At 46.0% G+C, this 19,139-nt stretch overlaps 1 protein-coding gene across 3 annotated transcripts in view; it reads left to right on the top strand.

The window, feature by feature from the left end:
* The window catches only part of cbfa2t3 (CBFA2/RUNX1 partner transcriptional co-repressor 3), a 38,417-nt gene extending 23,664 nt beyond the window's left edge, over positions 1-14,753 (top strand). For 2 of the 3 annotated variants that reach the window (XM_062382089.1, XM_062382105.1), the window contains exons 3-12: positions 2,047-2,288; positions 2,379-2,468; positions 3,285-3,466; positions 6,025-6,308; positions 7,158-7,243; positions 8,314-8,599; positions 9,054-9,122; positions 9,870-9,923; positions 11,573-11,763; positions 12,240-14,753. In XM_062382089.1, coding sequence (XP_062238073.1) covers positions 2,047-2,288; positions 2,379-2,468; positions 3,285-3,466; positions 6,025-6,308; positions 7,158-7,243; positions 8,314-8,599; positions 9,054-9,122; positions 9,870-9,923; positions 11,573-11,763; positions 12,240-12,623 — 1,868 coding nt within the window. In that variant the 3' untranslated portion in view covers positions 12,624-14,753. The remainder of the gene's footprint in view (positions 1-2,046; positions 2,289-2,378; positions 2,469-3,284; positions 3,467-6,024; positions 6,309-7,157; positions 7,244-8,313; positions 8,600-9,053; positions 9,123-9,869; positions 9,924-11,572; positions 11,764-12,239) is intronic. The other variant, XM_062382096.1, reaches the window with a different exon arrangement.
* Positions 14,754-19,139: the final 4,386 nt, after the last annotated feature.

Here is a 19,139-nt window from a genome sequence, read left to right as displayed (position 1 = left end):
TGCTCCTCTACAGCACTGACTGAAAATCTTAGCCTGTTATATGTTGTAGCTTGACTCCCATTTTGATCTTCAGGTTAAAACTGTTCTATACTGGGCAACCAGTGGCCTATACATGCAGGTGTTAAGATGCATATTGTTATTGCAATATCTTTGCGCTTCTATATGCATCTTTGCTGCATATTCTTTCGCTTCAATTGTTTCACTTCCACTGTCAAATTGAATCAAAACTATATAGTTTAGCTTAAGTTCAAACCAAAAGATCAGTCCAAAATAAAAGTGAGTCTAGGCCTGATATAATAAAGCACTTATCTACACAAGGTTACAAAGTGCTTCATAAAAGGTCCATGGCAAAAAATGAATGAACTAAAATGAAAGGTAGTTAGACAGTTCCCACAATGAGCAGCACTTTGGCCATTTTGATATTTCATTGTGTCGTTAAAGACCTGCTACATAAATTAAAACCAGTCACCCAACAATTTTTTTTAATAATATGCTCTATCACCAGAGGACATTTACAATGAACTCCACCTTCTTTGTTGGTCAACTGTCATTAAGGGAAATTCCAAATATGAAGGGAATGTCTGATAATATGTAAAACATGAAGGGAAATTCCAAATATGTGTTTCTTCCCTGTTCTGCTGAGCAAGTGTTGAAGTCACTTGTGTGTCAGGTGCGTTTCTGCAGGCAACACTGTGTGTGAGTGTGTACGTGTGTGTCTTTTTGTGTGCAGAATGCCCTTGCTGGTGGCACAAGTGTCTTTGAGTGCATGTGCGAGTGTGTCTGTGTTGTTTACCAGCTGGTCAGGCGGCGGCGGCAGCGCCGGCGGTACAGGGGACATCGGCTCTATTGCGGTGTGTGTGGACTGATTTCTTCCCTATATAGCAATGACAGGCTGTGTTGTTTCACCTGTTGTGGCCGGCGGTCAGCAGTGTGGCTCGCCCCTCGCACCTCTCCCTCCCCTCCAAAGCCAGAACACAAGCTCTGCTGCCTGTCGGGGATCACATGGGTCAGTCCATATGTGTTGAGGCCCTCGACCCACAGATTAGAGCAACAAGCATGCCGGAGAGGAGCAGCAGCAACTCAACTTTTGACCAACTCGTACGCTCTTGTTTTCAAGCTTGAGTTTCAAGACGGAGCGTTATACGGTCCCCGGTGGCTCACTGTCCAGGCTCAGATACCTTTAGTAAAGATTATTGCGGCCACACAGATGCGATGCGTGTAAATGCATGTTTTAAAAAATGCAATTACAAGAGAGAGTAGAGATTGAAAAGAGCATTTCATCCGCAGATCAAATCTTAGGCTGACAATATAGTTCGCATTTGTTTTTTTCCCGTCTGCCTCGGAAATTAAAAACGTGAAATTAGGGGTAAGGTCAAACGTGAGTTGTGAGTGTGAGTGAGCTCCTGTGTGTATTTAGGAGTTTGTTGGTGCCTGAATTAAGAAGGCGATGTGAGTGATTCTACATGTGTATGAGTGCTGAGTCTATTCTGAACCTTAAAGCTGCAAAGCTACTTTCAGCTGGTGGACAGGTGCGGGTCCAAATTTGGCAACACACCTGCTACTGGAATAAAAGTAACATGGGCCGCAGGACTATTTCTGGCGGCTCTTTAACAAGTTCCTCTTATAGTTGTGTCCTAGTGAGTGAGTGAGTGGGTGAGTGGGGGGGACGAGGGTGAGGAGCAGGGTGGAATAGACTGATACAGAGGGGGTGGAGGGGGGGCGGTGGAAGGGGTCAGATGTACCGCGGTGCCACTTGTGAGACAGCTGAAGTCGCTGCAAACACACAAACACATGCTCAAGAGGGCTCCATCAAACTGGGGCAAAAGTGCAGCGCACAAGGCACTTTGTGCGTCACCTACTATTGAGTCCATCGTGCCCTTAACTTCGATTTGATCCGAAGCACCCTCTCCTCTATCAGCAGCGTGTGAGTGCGTCTCCCCTCTTGCTCTCAGATCTGTCGGGTGCCCCCCCCCCCCCCAGGCCCCCCTCCACACTCACCCTCTTCACGTTGTCTCTTTCCCCTTCTCTCTGTCCGTTTCTCCGCAGTGCTGAACGGAAGCAGCCACTCTCCCACATCGCTGAATGGTGCTCCGTCCACGCCCAACGGCTTCAGCAACGGGCCGGCCATGTCCTCCACGGCCTCGCTGTCCAACCAGCAGCTCCCGCCGGCCTGCGGCGCCCGGCAGCTCTGCAAGCTGAAGCGCTTCCTCACCACGCTGCAGCAGTTTGGCAACGACATATCGCCCGAGATCGGAGAGAGAGTGCGCAGCCTGGTGTTGGGACTGGTGGTGAGTTCCCATTACATTCCCATGGAGCTACTGTTGATTTCTGACTCTTGTGCCCACTCTGGTCTCACTCTGCCTGTTTCCCCCGGACAGAACTCAACCCTCACCATCGAAGAGTTTCACTCCAAACTCCACGAGGCCACCAACTTTCCTCTGAGGCCATTCGTCATTCCCTTCCTGAAGGTAGGTGTCTATGCCTGATGTATTGACTTGCACACAGCTAACTGCACCTAGATTTACATATGGCCAGTGTTCAACATTGGGTATTTTATTGCAGATGTGTATTCCCGTCCTCTCTGATCCGTCTGACTTCGACCCTGAAAGTTTTCATAAAGAGGAAAAGCTTGAATTGATCAGAAACCTATAGCTTTATAACATTTATACTGTGTTTGCAGTACTTAAATGTGGTATAATGGGCTTGTGAATGTCCACTTAAGGTGGTGTGTGCGTGTCCCTCTGTGTGTCCGTCTGTGTGTTGATGTGGGGGAGGGTGTGTGTGTGTGTGTGTGTGTGTGTGTGTGTGTGTGTGTGTGTGTGTGTGTTTGTCAGACCTCCTGGCGTGCAATGATCCTCCACATCTGGGACGTTGCAGCACTGTCTGTGTTACATCAACCAGACAGGTCTGAGAGCGCTATTTGACAGCAATGTTACGCACACATACAGACACACACAAATACAATATACACACCAGCCAACCCCAGAGAGAGAGAGAGAGAGAGAGAGGAAGAGAGACATGGCAGAGGAATGTGTCAGACGACCTGTCTTATCTCATCCTGTCTCTTCATCTATCACTTTCTTTCAACCTAATCTCGCTTTATTCCACCCTCACCCCGTCTCTCCATTGTTCCACCATGAGTTTCTGGCTCATCTCTGGTCCACTGAACACTGTTCTCGACATTAACGCACATTGTCTCATTAAATCTCTCGTATAGCCTTCTTTCAACAACGTCCTATAATCCAGGATCTGTCTGTCCTCCCCCTCTGTCTTTACCCCTAAAGGCAAACCTGCCCCTGCTGCAGAGAGAGTTGCTCCACTGTGCCAGGTTAGCCAAGCAGACTCCAGCCCAGTATCTGGCCCAGCACGAGCAGCTTCTCCTGGACGCCAATGCCAGCTCGCCGCTCGACTCCTCCGAGATCATGCTGGAGATGAACGAACACGGCAAGAGGAGGACCCCCGACAGGTACAGCGACTCTTCTTTCAACGGCAAATACAAAACATCCACACACACGAGCTCGGGCACACACGCTTGCAGACTCTCACGCAGACAGTGTTGTAAGTGAATTGTTTCAGGGTATTCCAGAAAGCCAGGCGACAAGGGGAGGCTATAAATCCTTCTGTGCGGGAGGCGGATGTCTGGACAACCCTGATGCCAGGCCGGCTCTGCCAGCTGTCTGAGAGGGAGGGATGAGATAAATGTAGAGCAGGAAAATAAAGAGAGAGGTTGAGAATGAAGAGAGAAGGAGAGAGCCAGAGAATAAAGCAGGGAGGGAAGTACAGTAGATGTCCTCAGTGCAACCCAGAGACACAAAGAGCGACAGCGGGCTGCGGTTTAGTTTTGTCCCACATTTCTCCCAAAGCACCGCTCTCCATTATTCACCCGACTAAGACGACGACACATGAGAATTAAAAGGCATTTTCCTCTTCGTCCCCTTTTCTTCCTCATTCTCTTCCTGGCATCGCCCGAGCTTTCCTGATTACTTCCTCACCCTTTTACATCCTCCCCCTCTCGCTCTCTCCACAACTGCCTGACCTGCGGGCTCCCAGCAGCTGTCCATATGTCAGGGATGTGTCCAGATGGTGATGTGCTGACCGTAACACTTTGAGAGGGGAGGGGGGAGGGGGGGGGGGGGTGGCTGATGGTGGTTTGGACGGGACTAGAGGTTGGAGTTGAACGTGCAATCCCACTGTAATCCGCACACCTCCGCCTCCCGACCTCTGGTTTATAAACAGGCGGGGCTTTGTGGTGGTGGTGGATGTGGGGGGGGTGCACATCGGGGCCAGCTGTTCCTCCCGATTTGTCAGATACCAGAGCGAGTGCGTCCGACATGCACAAATACACACACGGACACACGCACGCTCGCACACACCCACACGCGGGACAGTGTAGCATTTGATCCTCTGGATGATAAAGAGTGATTTCCATCCGAATGCCTGGCTATTGCCATCCAGCTAAACAGATTAATATCAACACTCCCGTTTAAACTGTCCAGATGGCTCACAAACACAACCTCTCTCTCACACAGACACACACACACACACACACACACGCACACGCACGCACACACACACACACACACACACGCACACACTTAAAGCACATGGACACAAATGAGTCTCACCACACATCTGCCAAATACACAGCATTCGGCCCATATTGCCCTTTAAGCCTGAGAGCAGTGTGTGCGGGGGGGGGGGGGGGGGCTGAGGGCAGGCTGAGGGGAACTCAGATTAAGAGCCTGAGACTCAGGGTGTGCAGTTGGACTTGGCCTTGTTTGGTACATATGGTGCACAGCTGCGAGAGAGAGGTAGCGTCTTACTGTAACTGAACAACAAGGAGCTCTAAGCAGGAATACACAGGCACATGTGTGTGTGTGTGTGTGTGTGTGTGTGTGTGTGTGTGTGTGTGGGTGTGTGTGTGTGTGTGTGTGTGTGTACTTTAAAAACCCAAATTGCTGTTCCTCACTAGAGCCTCGTCTTGCGAACACAATCCACAGCACTAGATGTTGTAATTCTTTGAAAATAAATGATTACGACAGTTCGTGGTAAACTGTTGTTTCTCAGTCGACAGATGATCTGTTCATTTTTCTCAGAACATGTAGTGACATCATTCTTACATCACTGCATCATACCGCAGCTCTTTTGTTTGCATGTAGAGGTGCAGCTGAAGACACATCCCGACTCTTTGAATTTGTCTTGATTTGTTGAAAGTTGGAGCACAGCTGATCATTTCCACGTCTGAGTTTTCTTTGTGCATCATAATTTGGCGCTACTCTTATCTTGACTGGTTTCCCACATATACACAGATACTCTGCACTGGTAATGTTGACAATACCAGCAAATTGCAACACAAATATGTGACTGATTCATGATGTGTGTATATGTCTGGATTTGATGTTAAGGGCATTCAGGTCCTTTCTGGGGCATGTTTTCCTGAACTATGAAGTAGTTCAGCAGCAATGCACATTCAACCTGGCAAAATCATCCAGTTTTCACATGACTCATTGTGGTCTGGTACAGCCATGGATGAACGAGCCTGGGAAAGATGAAGTAGGTTTTTTTTCAAAAGTAAATTTGTCTTCCTCCAGACATTAACATGGTGTCAAAAATCTGTTTTAGATTAAAACTGGGGTGAGAAAGGAGCCACGCAGTTGCAGATTTTTGGTGACTTTACCTCAAACCAACATCTGACTGGTTGAAATTAAAAAAGTTTATTGGATTTGTGGAATACTGGTAAATGTGGTAATGGAAACAGAGCGTCTGAGAAGTAGCGTGGCTGTGCAAGGCCATTACTTATAAGCAAGTGAACATGGAATCGTGCAACAAGGATTGTTCCAGCTTGAATTTCTTTAATTCAAAAAACCCTCTTTAAAGCATTTTTAATTTGCAAGCTCCTACAAATTAGTGGCCACATTAATTAGTATGATAGTAAGCTATGGCATTTTTCCTTTCTGGTCGAGGTATACTGTATCTTTCGCCATTCTGTCATGTGCTAATCCTCTCCCCTGTCCTCCTCTCCAGGACCAAAGACAGCTCAGAGAGGGACGGCATGCACCCAGAGCACCTCGCTAAGAGGCCCTGCACCATCAGCCCCAGCCAACGCTTCAGCCCCAGCACGGGCCTTCCTGCTCACCCGCCTCCCAACGGCCTCCCCTCGCACCCTCCCAATGGCCTGCCCCACCCGCCCAACCCCCAAATGGGACCCCAGCACTACCGCCTAGAAGACATGGCCCTGGCGCACCAGTACAGAGACGCCTACAGACACAACGAGCACCGCGACGCTCGAGACAGGCATCGGCAGACAGGTAGAGCAGCGGTCACACGGTCACACACATCCACGGTCACGTGGGTCACACTTATATCGTCAGCGCTGAGTGGGCCCGTGCACATGTCGGCGGGGTGTATGTGATGAACAAAGGCCAGTTGTCAGTCCGTTGTGATAATCCTTGTGGCGGTGCATCTATATAAAGCCCACAGCCGTACATGCCTGTGTGCTACAACTGTGGCAACCATATATGCCTCCCGTCTGCTTTCCCAGAAGGAAAGAGATCAATTGTTAGTCTCATCACATATAGTCTGAGTTCTCAAGGTTTTTGATGTGCTTCTAATTACAAGGCCTGCAGCAAAAAGTAAACAAGAATACAACAAAATACAAACAATACACCAAAATTAATTCATGTAAGCACAGTTACTTATAACAAGTCTGACAAAATTCATAAGTTATTAGTTTATTATGTGGATGAATTAAGCATTAAACCAGGTCTGTATGTTAAACACGTGAGAGGCTGATTGATTCATAAAGCACATTTGAAAAGAATTGCAGTTGACCATAGTGCCATACAACAAGATAAGATAAGATCAAATCAAATGAAATAAGTTAAAATAAAATAAAAGAATAGAATAGAATAGCTAGCTATAATGACGTACAAAATGCTAACACTCAGATGTAGTTTACACATCAAATTGGGCCAGGTTTGGTTTTGATATAAAATTTGAACAAAACAGAAATGCAGTAGGGAAGCTTCCTTTAGTCAACTGTACACATCGTTATATATCCAACATGTACTGTTCTGCTCAGGTAATAGTACAGTGTAATGTAAAGTGTTCGGTCCATGATCCTAACAGAGATATTTCCCGTGTGATTTTTGTTGCAGCAGTGCACGGCGCTCGCCAAGAGGAGGTGATCGACCACCGCCTGACAGACAGAGAGTGGGCAGAGGAATGGAAGCACCTTGATAATGTACGTATCAGAGTTTGCAGTTTAACGTCAGCCGCCTCTTTGCTTAAATCATGAACATCCTCACGCTGCCAGGAGAAAAGTTTAGATGACAGAAACAGGAACTGACGACAGATGGAGAATCCTCCGTTCCATCTGAGTTGACAGATTGAGGGACAGACGACCTTATGAGGTTCACGCCCGTGCGATGGACTAACAACACACAGACACCTATCTGTGCTTCCTGGCACCCGGCTCCATGTAGACAGAAATCTTGTATACTAGATACAGACACACACATGCACACGCGCACAGGAACAGGGCCCCAGATGGAGCTCAAGACCCAGCAGAGAGCGGCTCCAGCTGGGGAGAGCAGCTGAGACTAGAGCTGCAGTCATGGAGAGAACCGGCCAGGCCTGGACCCCAGCCAAATTAGAAACACTTCACTGAAATAAATATAGCGAACTCCGGGGGGGAGGGAGGGAGGGAGAGGGAGGCGGGGGGGCGGGGGGGGGGGGGGGGTAGACAGAGAGAGATGCAAAGATGAATGGAAATAATGCTATGGATTAAATGTTAACCATGCTAAACCCATCTAGAAGGGCGGCCAGGTCTGGAAACACAGGGCGCTGTGGAATATAAAAAAAAAGAAATTGACATTGTTTACAACAGTGGGTGCACGGAGAGGAAGCAGAGGGAATCTGCTGAGCTGGCAGCGAGCGGAGCAGAAGGGTGGAAGGAATTGGCTCAACTATTTCATCAGCAGTCCAGCTGTTAATTTATCGCTGCCGTGAGACTCTAAAGACACTGGAAATCACTGACAAACACACGATTCATGAACCGATTGGCACAGACAGTGACACATAGTTGCACACAGACACACAACATCTGCTGGGCGCTATGTGTTTTGGGGCAGATTGAAATAGTGCGTAGATTAACACACAAGCACAGTGGTTCCAAAAGTAGCTTGTTCCTCTAGAATCAGATTTGTTCATCCGGATTTATGACGTTTGGTTCATTTCATAAAGTCTACTACTGGAGTTATAGTTATTTTCTATCCAATTCTGAATTTTAACTTTACCATTGCTTCACCTCAGCTCCTGAACTGCATCATGGACATGGTGGAGAAGACGCGCCGCTCGCTGACGGTGCTGCGCCGCTGCCAGGAGGCCGACCGGGAGGAGATGAACCACTGGATTCGGCGGTACAGCGACGTGGAGGAGATGAAAAAAGGTGGGAGCAACGGACAACACTGCCTTCCTCCTCCTCCTCTTCCTCCTCCTCCTCCTCACCACAACTCCTCCTCCAACACAGCTAGCGGCAGCGAGCCACTGCCCATAGGAACTCCCTCAGCTGTCGAAAGGCAGACGGGCAGACAGACAGGTAGACAAACGCACGCAGGGCATGTTTGGCAAAAGCAAAACACTCACGGCGAGGTGGGGCTGATTTGAAATGCTGGAGATGCTTTAATGCATCGATTTAAACACAAAGAGTCGTGAAATGATCCGGTTTTTCTCCAAATTGCCAAATTCTAGCTCAAAGTGTGAAGCAATACAAAATTAGCTGCAACATCCGGGATCTTTAAACAGCTGATTCCAGCCTAACATTTCCTGCATGCTCATTCATAATTAGGATTTATATCCACATCTAACTCCCTTTCCTTCCCAGACACGGATGGAAAAGTTTATCGACAGCTTAGTTACTGATGTTGCCATGCAAAGTTTTTATCGATTCCAAATTGAAACCTGGAAACTATAGAGGAGGTTTTTGTGTGTCTGTCACCGTGTGTGTGTGTGTATCTGAGACTCAGTGTGTGCCCCGCATGTGTGTGTTTCAGAGATCCACCGAGACTTCTTACACAGGCCTCCCTCAGGATACCTGCCAGAGGAAATCTGGAGGAAAGCCGGTAAGAGCCAACATTTCCCCCTTTTTTTCTCTACTGTCTTCCTAATTGACCTCACACACAGACGAACAAAACACACACACACACAATCACCATCATCAGTCTCCGTGGCCCTCGCTCTGGCTACCGAGACACACAGAGAAGAGCTCTAACAGCCGTAGGTCCATCAGGCCAGAGGATTGGAGACACCGTGTCATTATTGGGCAAGGCGCCCTCCATCAGTCACCATTACCAAAGGCTACTGCAGTGAAAATACAGTCATCCGGCCCGAGGCTTGCCGCAGCAGAGCAGCACAAGTTGGAGCGCAACTTGTCTCCATTGTCCTGAGACACGCACATGCTATCCGGTTTTTATACCTATCTCTCAATTTTGCTTTGTAGCCCCGAGCAAGAAACCAAAAATATATCCCTGGAGTGCATCAAACACAGACACTTATCGATACGGACAAACAAATCTGAAGCGTGGTGATTGGATTCCACTCATTCTGTAGAGAAATGGAAAGCAGCCGGGAGTGCTGCACTGTCTGGGCCTTCTCCTACACTGCATGCTAGATAGAGCCCATCCCAGGAGTCACCTGACTCAGCCGTTGCTCCACCACCAGTCCCAGCGCTATTATGTTGCAGTCATACTCCAATGCCCTGCGGGGCTGAGATGCTGCTGCTGTTGGCAAAATACTGTGCTGCATTTTCACCAGCAGGAAAGAAAAAAAAAAAAGGAAGCTCTTTTTAATTGCAGTTGTTTTTCATACAGGAACTACAAGCATCCCGCTCTCCCCAGCACTAAAGCACCTCCAAAACAAGCAGGGTGAGTAACGCATCTCCGGGCATCGCACCTCTGTGGTGTTTGTGTGTGTTTACGCGTGTCACCTCCATCTCGGCGAGCTGGTTGGCCCGGTACCGACGAAGCCGCCGCACCTCCTGCTTTTAATTAAAAACTACACACGTACTCCTCTGGTCTGGTTCAGGTTGAGAGACTGCGGTCGCTTTTGAAAAAACAAGATCTGAAGTGTGAAAAGGCAGACAGAAATAACACGTTTCAGGGACTTGCCAAAATCCCCGTGGAATTAAAACGTTAATATTGCTGCCCCCGTGTTTTCCATTAAGTGCTAATTGCCCCGGCATCTGCTGTGCAGTCTCCTTGATAAGAATTAATTAAATTTGCAAACTAATCTTAGCGGTGCATGCATTAGGGCCAGATAATTGAGAAGCCCGGGATAATGCAGATATTGTTTGCAAGGGGGAAAGAAGAAAGAGGAGGAGGAGGGGTATGGACGGGGGAGGGGGGGGGGGTACAAATGAAATGAAGGATGAAGGTAGAGGGAGGATGAGGGCAGGTACAGAGACAGGTTGTTGACAGGATTGACAGAAAAGTAACTTTTTGGGCTTAAAAGCAGAGGAATCAAACACAGACATATACACACAGTAACGACTGGATAAGGTCGCCCCCCCCCCCCCCAGAGCTGCAAGGAAAAATGACAGATATTTATGAGTTCTCTTTAAACAAACACTGACTGAAGGAAAACGAGCAGCTGAGGGAACAATATCAGTGCCCCCCCCCCCCTTGGTCGGGCTAACACATCATCCTGGGGGCCACTACTGTCTTCATGGCACATCTGGAGGAGGTGGAGCAGGAGGGAGAGAAGAATCATTTAATCCTTAAAAGTGTTACTGTCATAGATGGCAGGAGAAAACGATACTGCAGGGGGGGGGGGGGGGGGAATCCGTGTCTCGTGATCAGGACACACCCCATTAGCGTTTGATTAATAAATAGTGTATGTTTTCAACCTATTTCTCAGGTATACAAAAAGACCTGCGAGAAATTGTTGTGCACCGCGAGGCCAATAATGAAAGATGGCAAAACGTAATCACTCGCGCCTCTGCGGGAAGTTTTTCTATTTTCGAACTGCCATCTGGAAAAGGAGTCTACACACCTGCCTGTTGTAAAAACACAGCCTCCTCACTCACACAGCTCGCGCTTGTGCTGGATGAAACCGAGGGACCCGAGATAAAGAATATATACTTTGTAGGGAGCCCTGCAGTGGAGGCATTCATGTCTGCTGCTGGGGAAATGATTCCCATCACAGTTTAACTCCGTCTCACATGTTCTCTTAAAACAATCCTCATGACAAGACGACAATCACGCGAGCTAGGGAATCCCAGGATGTTGGATGAACCGCAGAGTTGGCGACAAAACTCCGGAGACATCTGCTGTTGTCAACACCGAAAATGATTGTGGCCAGACGTGTTTGAATTAATTATTGAAGTCTGGCTGTTTCCCTTTTCTGGCAGAAAGTTTTAAATCTTGGATGATGTACATCTGTTCGCCGAGCTGCAACAAGATGGCAGCTTAAAGGGGCCTTAATAAAGGATGACAGAGCAGGCAGGATGAAACGACGGTCACAGGCACTAACACACCTCTCTCTCTCTCTCTCTCTTTGTCCCTGTCTCTTGTAGAGGAGGCCGTGAATGAGGTGAAGCGACAGGCGATGTCAGAGCTGCAGAAAGCGGTGTCGGACGCCGAGAGGAAGGCTCATGAGATGATTTCAGCCGAGCGCTCTAAAATGGAGAGGGCGCTGGCCGAGGCCAAGAGGCAAGCCTCCGAGGATGCAATCACAGTCATCAACCAACAGGAGGACTCCAGTGAAGTGAGTATCACAGACTTCCTCTACTCACACTTTCTCCTCTGGTTTTTTAAACTCCCATCTCTGCCACTGCTCTACCTAGCTGGGCCGTCTTGTATTGTGTAATCCACACAGCTGGCTGCTCTGGGTTTGGTGCGGCACCAGGTTGTCATCATTATAGCAGAAGCAGTCCAGTTGTCTGTGTAAATAAAAGCAGACGGACCCAGATGGCTGGAGCAGAGAGCCAAGCCGGGGCCATTACAGAGCAGTTGACCACCACCTGCTGGCAACTCTAACCAGTGGTGCTGGTGCAGCGCTCCCAGCTTTAAAATCAAAGCCCTCTGCAGAGATGACAGTTTATACAAGAGTTTATAATAATGATTTATTTAAAGTGTAACATGAGTATGTGCTGTGTATGTGAGACTGAACATTTTTGCTGATTCCCTGGGACAAGAAAGAGACTTATTTTTATCAACCCACTCTCCCCACTGTCTCAACAGAGCTGCTGGAACTGCGGGAGAAAAGCCAGTGAGACGTGCAGCGGCTGCAACACGGCTCGCTACTGCGGCTCCTTCTGCCAACACAAAGACTGGGAGAAGCACCACCACGTCTGCGGTCAAGGCCTGCAGGGGCTGCCAGGGGGCAGCAGCGTCCCCCTCGGCACTCCCTCCTCCGGCTCCTCGGCATCCTCCGGTGCACCCCCCACCCACTCGGTGGGCACCCCGCCAGGACCCCTGTCCCTGGCCGGCCAGAGCAGCATTGCGGGAGGGGCGGGCAGCGGCGGCGGCAGCGTCTCTGCCAGCCCCAAGGAGAGCAGTTCCAGCAGTGCCTCTCGCTCCACAACTCCAGCCACCCCCGCCCTCCTGGAGGCCACCTCTCGCTGACGCCTGACCCTCGCCCCCCCCCTCCCCCTGCATACTGATGCGACAGTGCCCACACTCCACACAAAAACCAAACTGAGGAATCTTCATTGCACACCGATCCCTTTCCTCCTCCCCCGCTTCCCTCTAAGCTCTTCTGAAAATCGTCTCACTACCTGATGACAGACTCAACTTGTAACCTTCCCCCCACCCCAAAAAAAAAAATACTCTTTCTCTTTTTCCCAACCACATTCAAAGATTCCAGCCTGGGGTTCAGTGTAGTGTAAAGCATGAATAGTGCAGTGTCTCCTATCTCTGTAACAGAAACATATCAGATGGGTTTGCTGAGAACATGAACTTGGATGTAATGTAAGCATGGGAAACAGTGTCCATGTAAGGACACAAGACAAGGGCTGCAACATCGACTGGGGGATGACTAAGCCGATTAGCACTTGGGTAGGATTTCCCTTTAATTAAGTACCAATGAGAGAGCAGTACCCAGCCCTGAGATGTGCACTACTAGTCCAGACAGTTCACTGAGGTGGCACTTTTCCTCCAGTGTCCTAATGGAAACAGGCGAGGAACATAATACCTTTTTTTTTCAAATGGATGATGGGAAGGGGAAAAAAAACCTGTGATGCGATTCATTTCTCAGAAACACAGCTTAGTATTTATTAAATGTTTCTTTCTGGCTTTAAGGGGAAAAATAAAGAGAAAAGTCCAAATATTCTAACTAAAGAATAACAGTGATGCTGATGCTAACAATAATGATATGAGAATAAATTAATTTTAAAACTGCTAACTACCTTGCTAGCGAGCCAAGAAAATCTAAACCGGACTCACCTCTCTGCACCATTGTGAACCCAAATGAATTCAAAGATGAAAAAACCAACATGATCCAAACCTTTGTATTACACTGCCAAAGTGAGTAAGTAAGCGATAAGGAGAAGCACTCATAACCAAACGCAAAGCAACATCACCTCCTCAGCAGATAAGCCAGCCCTGAGAGGACCAGGCTGCAGAGGAGCTGCAGAGCGGGACCCAGAGATAGACATAAAAAAAAAAAAAAGAAAAAAAAAAACTGTGACTTGGTTTGATCTGCAGCCGCCTCCTGCAGCCCCGACAAAAAGACAGTGATTCCTCAGCGATGGCCCCGACTAGTGAACATGGACAATGCTGTGAACTTGCCCACAAGAGAAAGACTTCATGAGACGAATAGAAAACCCTGCCACAGTGTGATTCTTTTTGTGAACGGTGACAGAGAGGACAGGAGAAGCTACACGGCCTCAGAGGAGCCGGGAAAACCTCAAGACAAGATTGAAAAACATTTTCCGAGAACGCATGGCATACATCAGAGACGAATGGGAAGATTGTTTCTATATGTTTGTGTTTTTTTTTTGATATTTCAAAAGGAATTGCTGTTTCCTTTACATTCGCTTCCTCCGTTTCCAAAGCATGATAAACAGACAAACGAGCCGAGTAAAAGGGTGGTGTAGACCTGGTTACCCTTTCTCTTTCTACCTCCCCTCACCCCACACCTCCCCTGCTATCCTCCCCCCCCCCCCCCCCCCCGACTACTTGACTCACGTTTGCTCCCTAACCACACAGCCTGCTTCGGACGGAGCCTCCGAGCAGCCGCATTGGGAAGGGTTCAAACCTGCTTGTAGATATTGTTCCTCTTTCCATATTTTGATAATGTCTCTAGTCGCTGATTGTCCACATGTGCTGCCCTCGTGTGTGTCCAGAAAGATGGACTTTGTGTCGGTTTCCGTTTTTCTTTTTTTGTCATTTTCCTCCTTTGAGTTCGGGCCGAGCAGTGAAGTCAGAGCAAGGACACTTGTTTACGAAAGGAAGTCCCCCATTGTACTTATTGTTTGATTTCTTGTATCTATATTGACGAGATGAAACCCCCTCTTGTAGAATATTTTGTATTGCTCGCATTGTAAGACAGTGAGAGGACGGAGGTGCAATATGAAGAGAATTCAGCTACTGAATGGAACCTCAGCAACTGCCCATAGGGTGTCATATAATATAGATACATATAAATATATTTAAAGTAACATCAGTAACTTAATGTGAATGTACATAGTATTTAAAGAGGTCCAAAAATGTGTTTGCCAAATAACAGAAACCTTTAAAGTTTAATGTCCAGAATATGATTTTCTCCCGGTTCATTTGTTTCTCGAATTTATCAATTTCTTTTATTTTGTCTCTTTCTCTCAAGCTAAACACTTTCAATTTTACCTGTAAACAAAAGTGTAGCGCCACCCGGAGTGGCTCCGTAAAAGGCCACGATGCATGTTGCTGAAAATGGATGAAAAAAGATTTAGGGTGGATGGACAAGACAAGACAGCACAGACTTCCGTTGCATTTCTTTTTAAATAATTCGGCCTTAATTTACAATTAAAAATAAGAAAATCACCAAAGTTAAATAATATGTGACACAAAATGAAATAGATAAACAGCTGTTGTCATGTGCTTCATCCACCACAGGTCTGTTTACATCCTGCAGGAGGGGACTCAACTGTGTGTGTTTTATCCTACTATCAATTAGAAAACCCCAGTATGGTCAATATTTAAAAAAACTAAAAAAAAAGGTGGTGTCTCCAAATGCAGAAATGGTCAAACTTGATATATCCTATCAAGCATTCAGTTTTTTCTCCAAGTGACCCTCTCTCTTGGTCCTCGTCAACTTGTGTTGATGTGTGTTTGTGTCTGTCCCCCCCCCCCCCCCCCAAAAAGGTGCAGGGCAAACCATCAGTGTAGGTTTGAAATGCCAGTGTTAAGCTACAGTAAAACTCTAAAGCTAATTTCGATAGCATTTAAACTTGAGATCGAGGGAGGTTCAGGTTATTTTATTTGCTTTAGCCCTCCTCACGTGCTGGAGCAATACGACAGCCCTCTTGTAAACAGGGCTCAAGGCCTTTAAATTATGGCCCCTCATACACACTTGACATTTTCAACACATGGATAAAACTTTATGTTGACTCTGTGAAACAAATAATTCTAATGAGATAAGCTGCAAGGAACCCCTGCATCTGTGTGTGGCATTTTTTTGTACTCTATGGGTGTATCATAACTAATGTGGTGTTGATCTCAGCCTTTTTGTGTGTGTGTCCCCCCCCCCCCCATTCAAATGTCCGCCTCTTCTACGACTGTCCCGCAGACCACTCTACACGACCCCCCCCCCCCCCCCCCCCTCACACTAGCTACCTCCTGTGACCATACAGCTAACCACCAGGAGAGGTTGACCTGGACTTTGAAAAAAAAAAAAGAAGCTTGGCTGAGCGCAGACATGGAGGTGCACATTGAAAACCCTATCATACAAATCTGTCTGATAACGAGCGTTGAAAGGAACTGCCATTCCTCATGATGTGGAAAAAATATATCTACTCCCACCAAAACTTCACCTTTTTGATGACATCCCGTTAACCAAACTGATGCTGCAAGGAATTTAGTAATACATTACCTGCAGGGTACCAAACTGACACATAGAATCCACCATGACATGTACATTTGTCGTCCAAAAACCAATAAAAGCACAGACCAAAGTACTTCTGCATTGCCATAGTAGGCTTTGACACTGTGTGTGTATCGACAGACCGTAATATAATAAGGTTAGACCACCGTTACAGCCGTTAACCAAAGTGTCTGAAATACATACACACTCGGAGCACAAGAGAGAAGAACATGCTCAAGGGAAGCGCCTAGTTTTGAAATGTGTAGAATTCCTATTCAAGCAATCAAAGCGCTTGTTGTCTACATATTGAATAGTGCTTCTGTAAAGACAATAGAGGCCTCTCCTTTGGAAAAAGCCTCCTGATTGCGTGTTCTTACAGTTACAAAGCCTTGCAGAGATAAAAAAATGAATGCGTGTGTGTGCGTGTGTGTGTGTTTGAATTTGTGGTGTGTGTTTTTGTAAAAAAAAAAAGAAAAAAGAAAAGAAAAATCCTTTTTTCTTTGTGTCTCTGTACAAACTACTTGAAACCTTCAGAGCTTTAATAAAACATCCCAGACAGACTATCCTGGCAGATCGATTTGCAATATGTAGCAACAGCTTTGTTCAGTCAGACACCATGTTTCACGCATGATATCCACATCAAACGACACATTAAATAACACTTCAATGGCAGTTCCATTCAGCTCAATTCGGAGCTTTGCATGTGCCTCCTTGTCTGCAGGTAAGCCCTCAGAAAAACCAGACAAAGCCAAACCCAACAGACCACTTTTAAATGACCAAAATACAACCAAAAGCTACAACTTTCTTCTTTAGGTTTCTGTTTGGTTCAGGTTTTTTGTCTCGTGTCCCAGCTTTCGAGAACGTCACGTCCCGCCATTGTGAGCGGGAGGAGAGAGAAATCTGTCCTCCGCTGACTCCGATCGGACGAGGATACATTCGATGTTCCGCTCAGCTTCGTTCAGTCATGGAACAAATGAGACTGGTGCTGAGGTGTCACGTACGTTTCTCTGTGAAGATATTTTTAGATGGCAAACTCATAAGGGCTCTGCTTTCGTTCGTACCATCCGAGGGTCTCCAAACACTTCACATCAGCCACTTTTTCTGTCTGTTCAACTATGTACATGATTTGGGCAAAACGCATGATTAGAGAAGACGAATCTTAGCAGGTTGGCGTTCGTCCCTTCCCTACCCAATCCATCAACTCTACCAATGAAGTTTCAAGGCTCGTCTGATGTGTTGGTGACACGTCCTTCCTGTGAAACAGGCACTGATGAACAGCTACAGTAGAAAGATAACAGTGGATTCAGCACTAGTTTTCCCAAAAGCCATGGCTCAGGATGGTCTTGTTTTTATCTTTACATGAACAGAAAAAAAGGTTTATGGTTTTCTATGTGTAGGGAAGCATTCTATACTGTATTGTGCAATACATTATTACAGAAAAATCAGTTTCTGTGGGAAAGGTTGGCGCTTTGAAGATCTTTCTCCTTCTTTTGTTTTATTTTCCTCTTCAGAAAGTCATGTTGCCGTTTTTAGATGAAGTAAACTGTGCCAGAAGAATTAAATTCTGATTTGTATTTATTTCTTGCATGCTTTCCTCCCTGTTGCTAATACCACTCTTTAACTGTTCGCTCTGTTGGATGTGTGAAGCTGTAAAACATTCTAATTCAGGTTATTGTCTGTGTTGAACAATGTAACAGTGTAATTAAAACATGAAATTAAGTATTCATTACCCTGATTGCTTTTCTTCTTTAAATTCAGGAAGAGTCGAAGACAAAAACCCTCAGAAAAGGAAAATGATCTGTTCAACAACACGAAAGTGAACCTATCATACCATATATCCTCGTACCATATAATGGAATTCATTCATTTCTACAGAACAACAAAAACATTAAAATTCCCAAATGCTCTTGTGAAACATTTAATCAATTGTCATAAACCAACTATTCATACGTTAGAGATCACAAAAAAGTTCACAACATGTCTTTGATCAATTTATTTTCATAGTAGTAACACATTGAGAGATGCTAAAAATATATATTGATACAAAATGTACCAGTTATACAAATCTTCTTCTGAACCAATTAACATTTCAATTTGATGTTAAGATTAATCTATAATATTCCCATTTGATGGAATGGTGCAGGTGGAATGGATGGAATCATATTATTTAGTTATGAGGGGAAATTAAAGGGAAAAACTTAATGGGGGAATAATCTTCAAACAGGGACAAAGTGAACTCTTTTCTTATTTCCAGAGTGAAAATTTGACCAACATCTCTGCTAAATAAGCAGAACACTGCTTGATATAGAAAGCATTTTTCTTTTGAAATGGTTTTAAGTGGTTTTAAGCTCACCCCTAACCCTGTGCAAATTAACGCATACACAGCATTAATGCAAATGAAAAATGAATACAGTACTATAAAATCATAGGTTGCAAGATAGCATTGGTCTGCAAAGACTAATTAGCATGCTAATTAACATCTTGCTGATAAGAGACATTGTAAACCAAAGGAGCTGGAGATGTCCCCAATAGAGGGATTAATTATACAGACTTTGAAATATTACCTAGTTCTGAAAATGTTAGCCTATATTGCTAATGTCAGCTGACATTGGTTCACATCAAGCGTGTTGCCACCTGGCTAGCATTTGAAATATTTGAAGTAGCTCGCAAACTCACTAGCACTATGATCACCTGTTTCATTTTACGTTGCTAACTGATGTTAGCTATAACGTCACATAACATGACAAACTTACAAAAGAAAATTCTGCATTACCAACGGGCGAAATAATCCTGTAATACCTCCGAGCTGTTATTACCTTATCTGCAGTGAGTTAAATAAGCCCCGGACATTTTAGTAGGCATTGTTAGTTTAGAACTCTTTACACTTTGATTACCTAAAGCTCTCGGATCTCGTCGTCTTTTCAAGTCGACATCTTTGTCTACGTCTTCTACGTGTCGGGCTCCTCTTTGTCATCCCGAGATTTATTTGTAACGTCATCAACACGCCATTATTATCCAGGACATATAAACAAGAAATAAATAAAGAAAAAGGTCAATAACTAAATGCCCAAAATCAGCTA

The sequence above is a fragment of the Platichthys flesus genome, chromosome 1 (assembly GCF_949316205.1).
Source record: "Platichthys flesus chromosome 1, fPlaFle2.1, whole genome shotgun sequence".
Lineage (NCBI taxonomy): Eukaryota > Metazoa > Chordata > Actinopteri > Pleuronectiformes > Pleuronectidae > Platichthys > Platichthys flesus.
The sequence above is the reverse complement of the archived record's forward strand: the minus strand, read 5'-3'. Positions and strand labels throughout refer to the sequence as shown.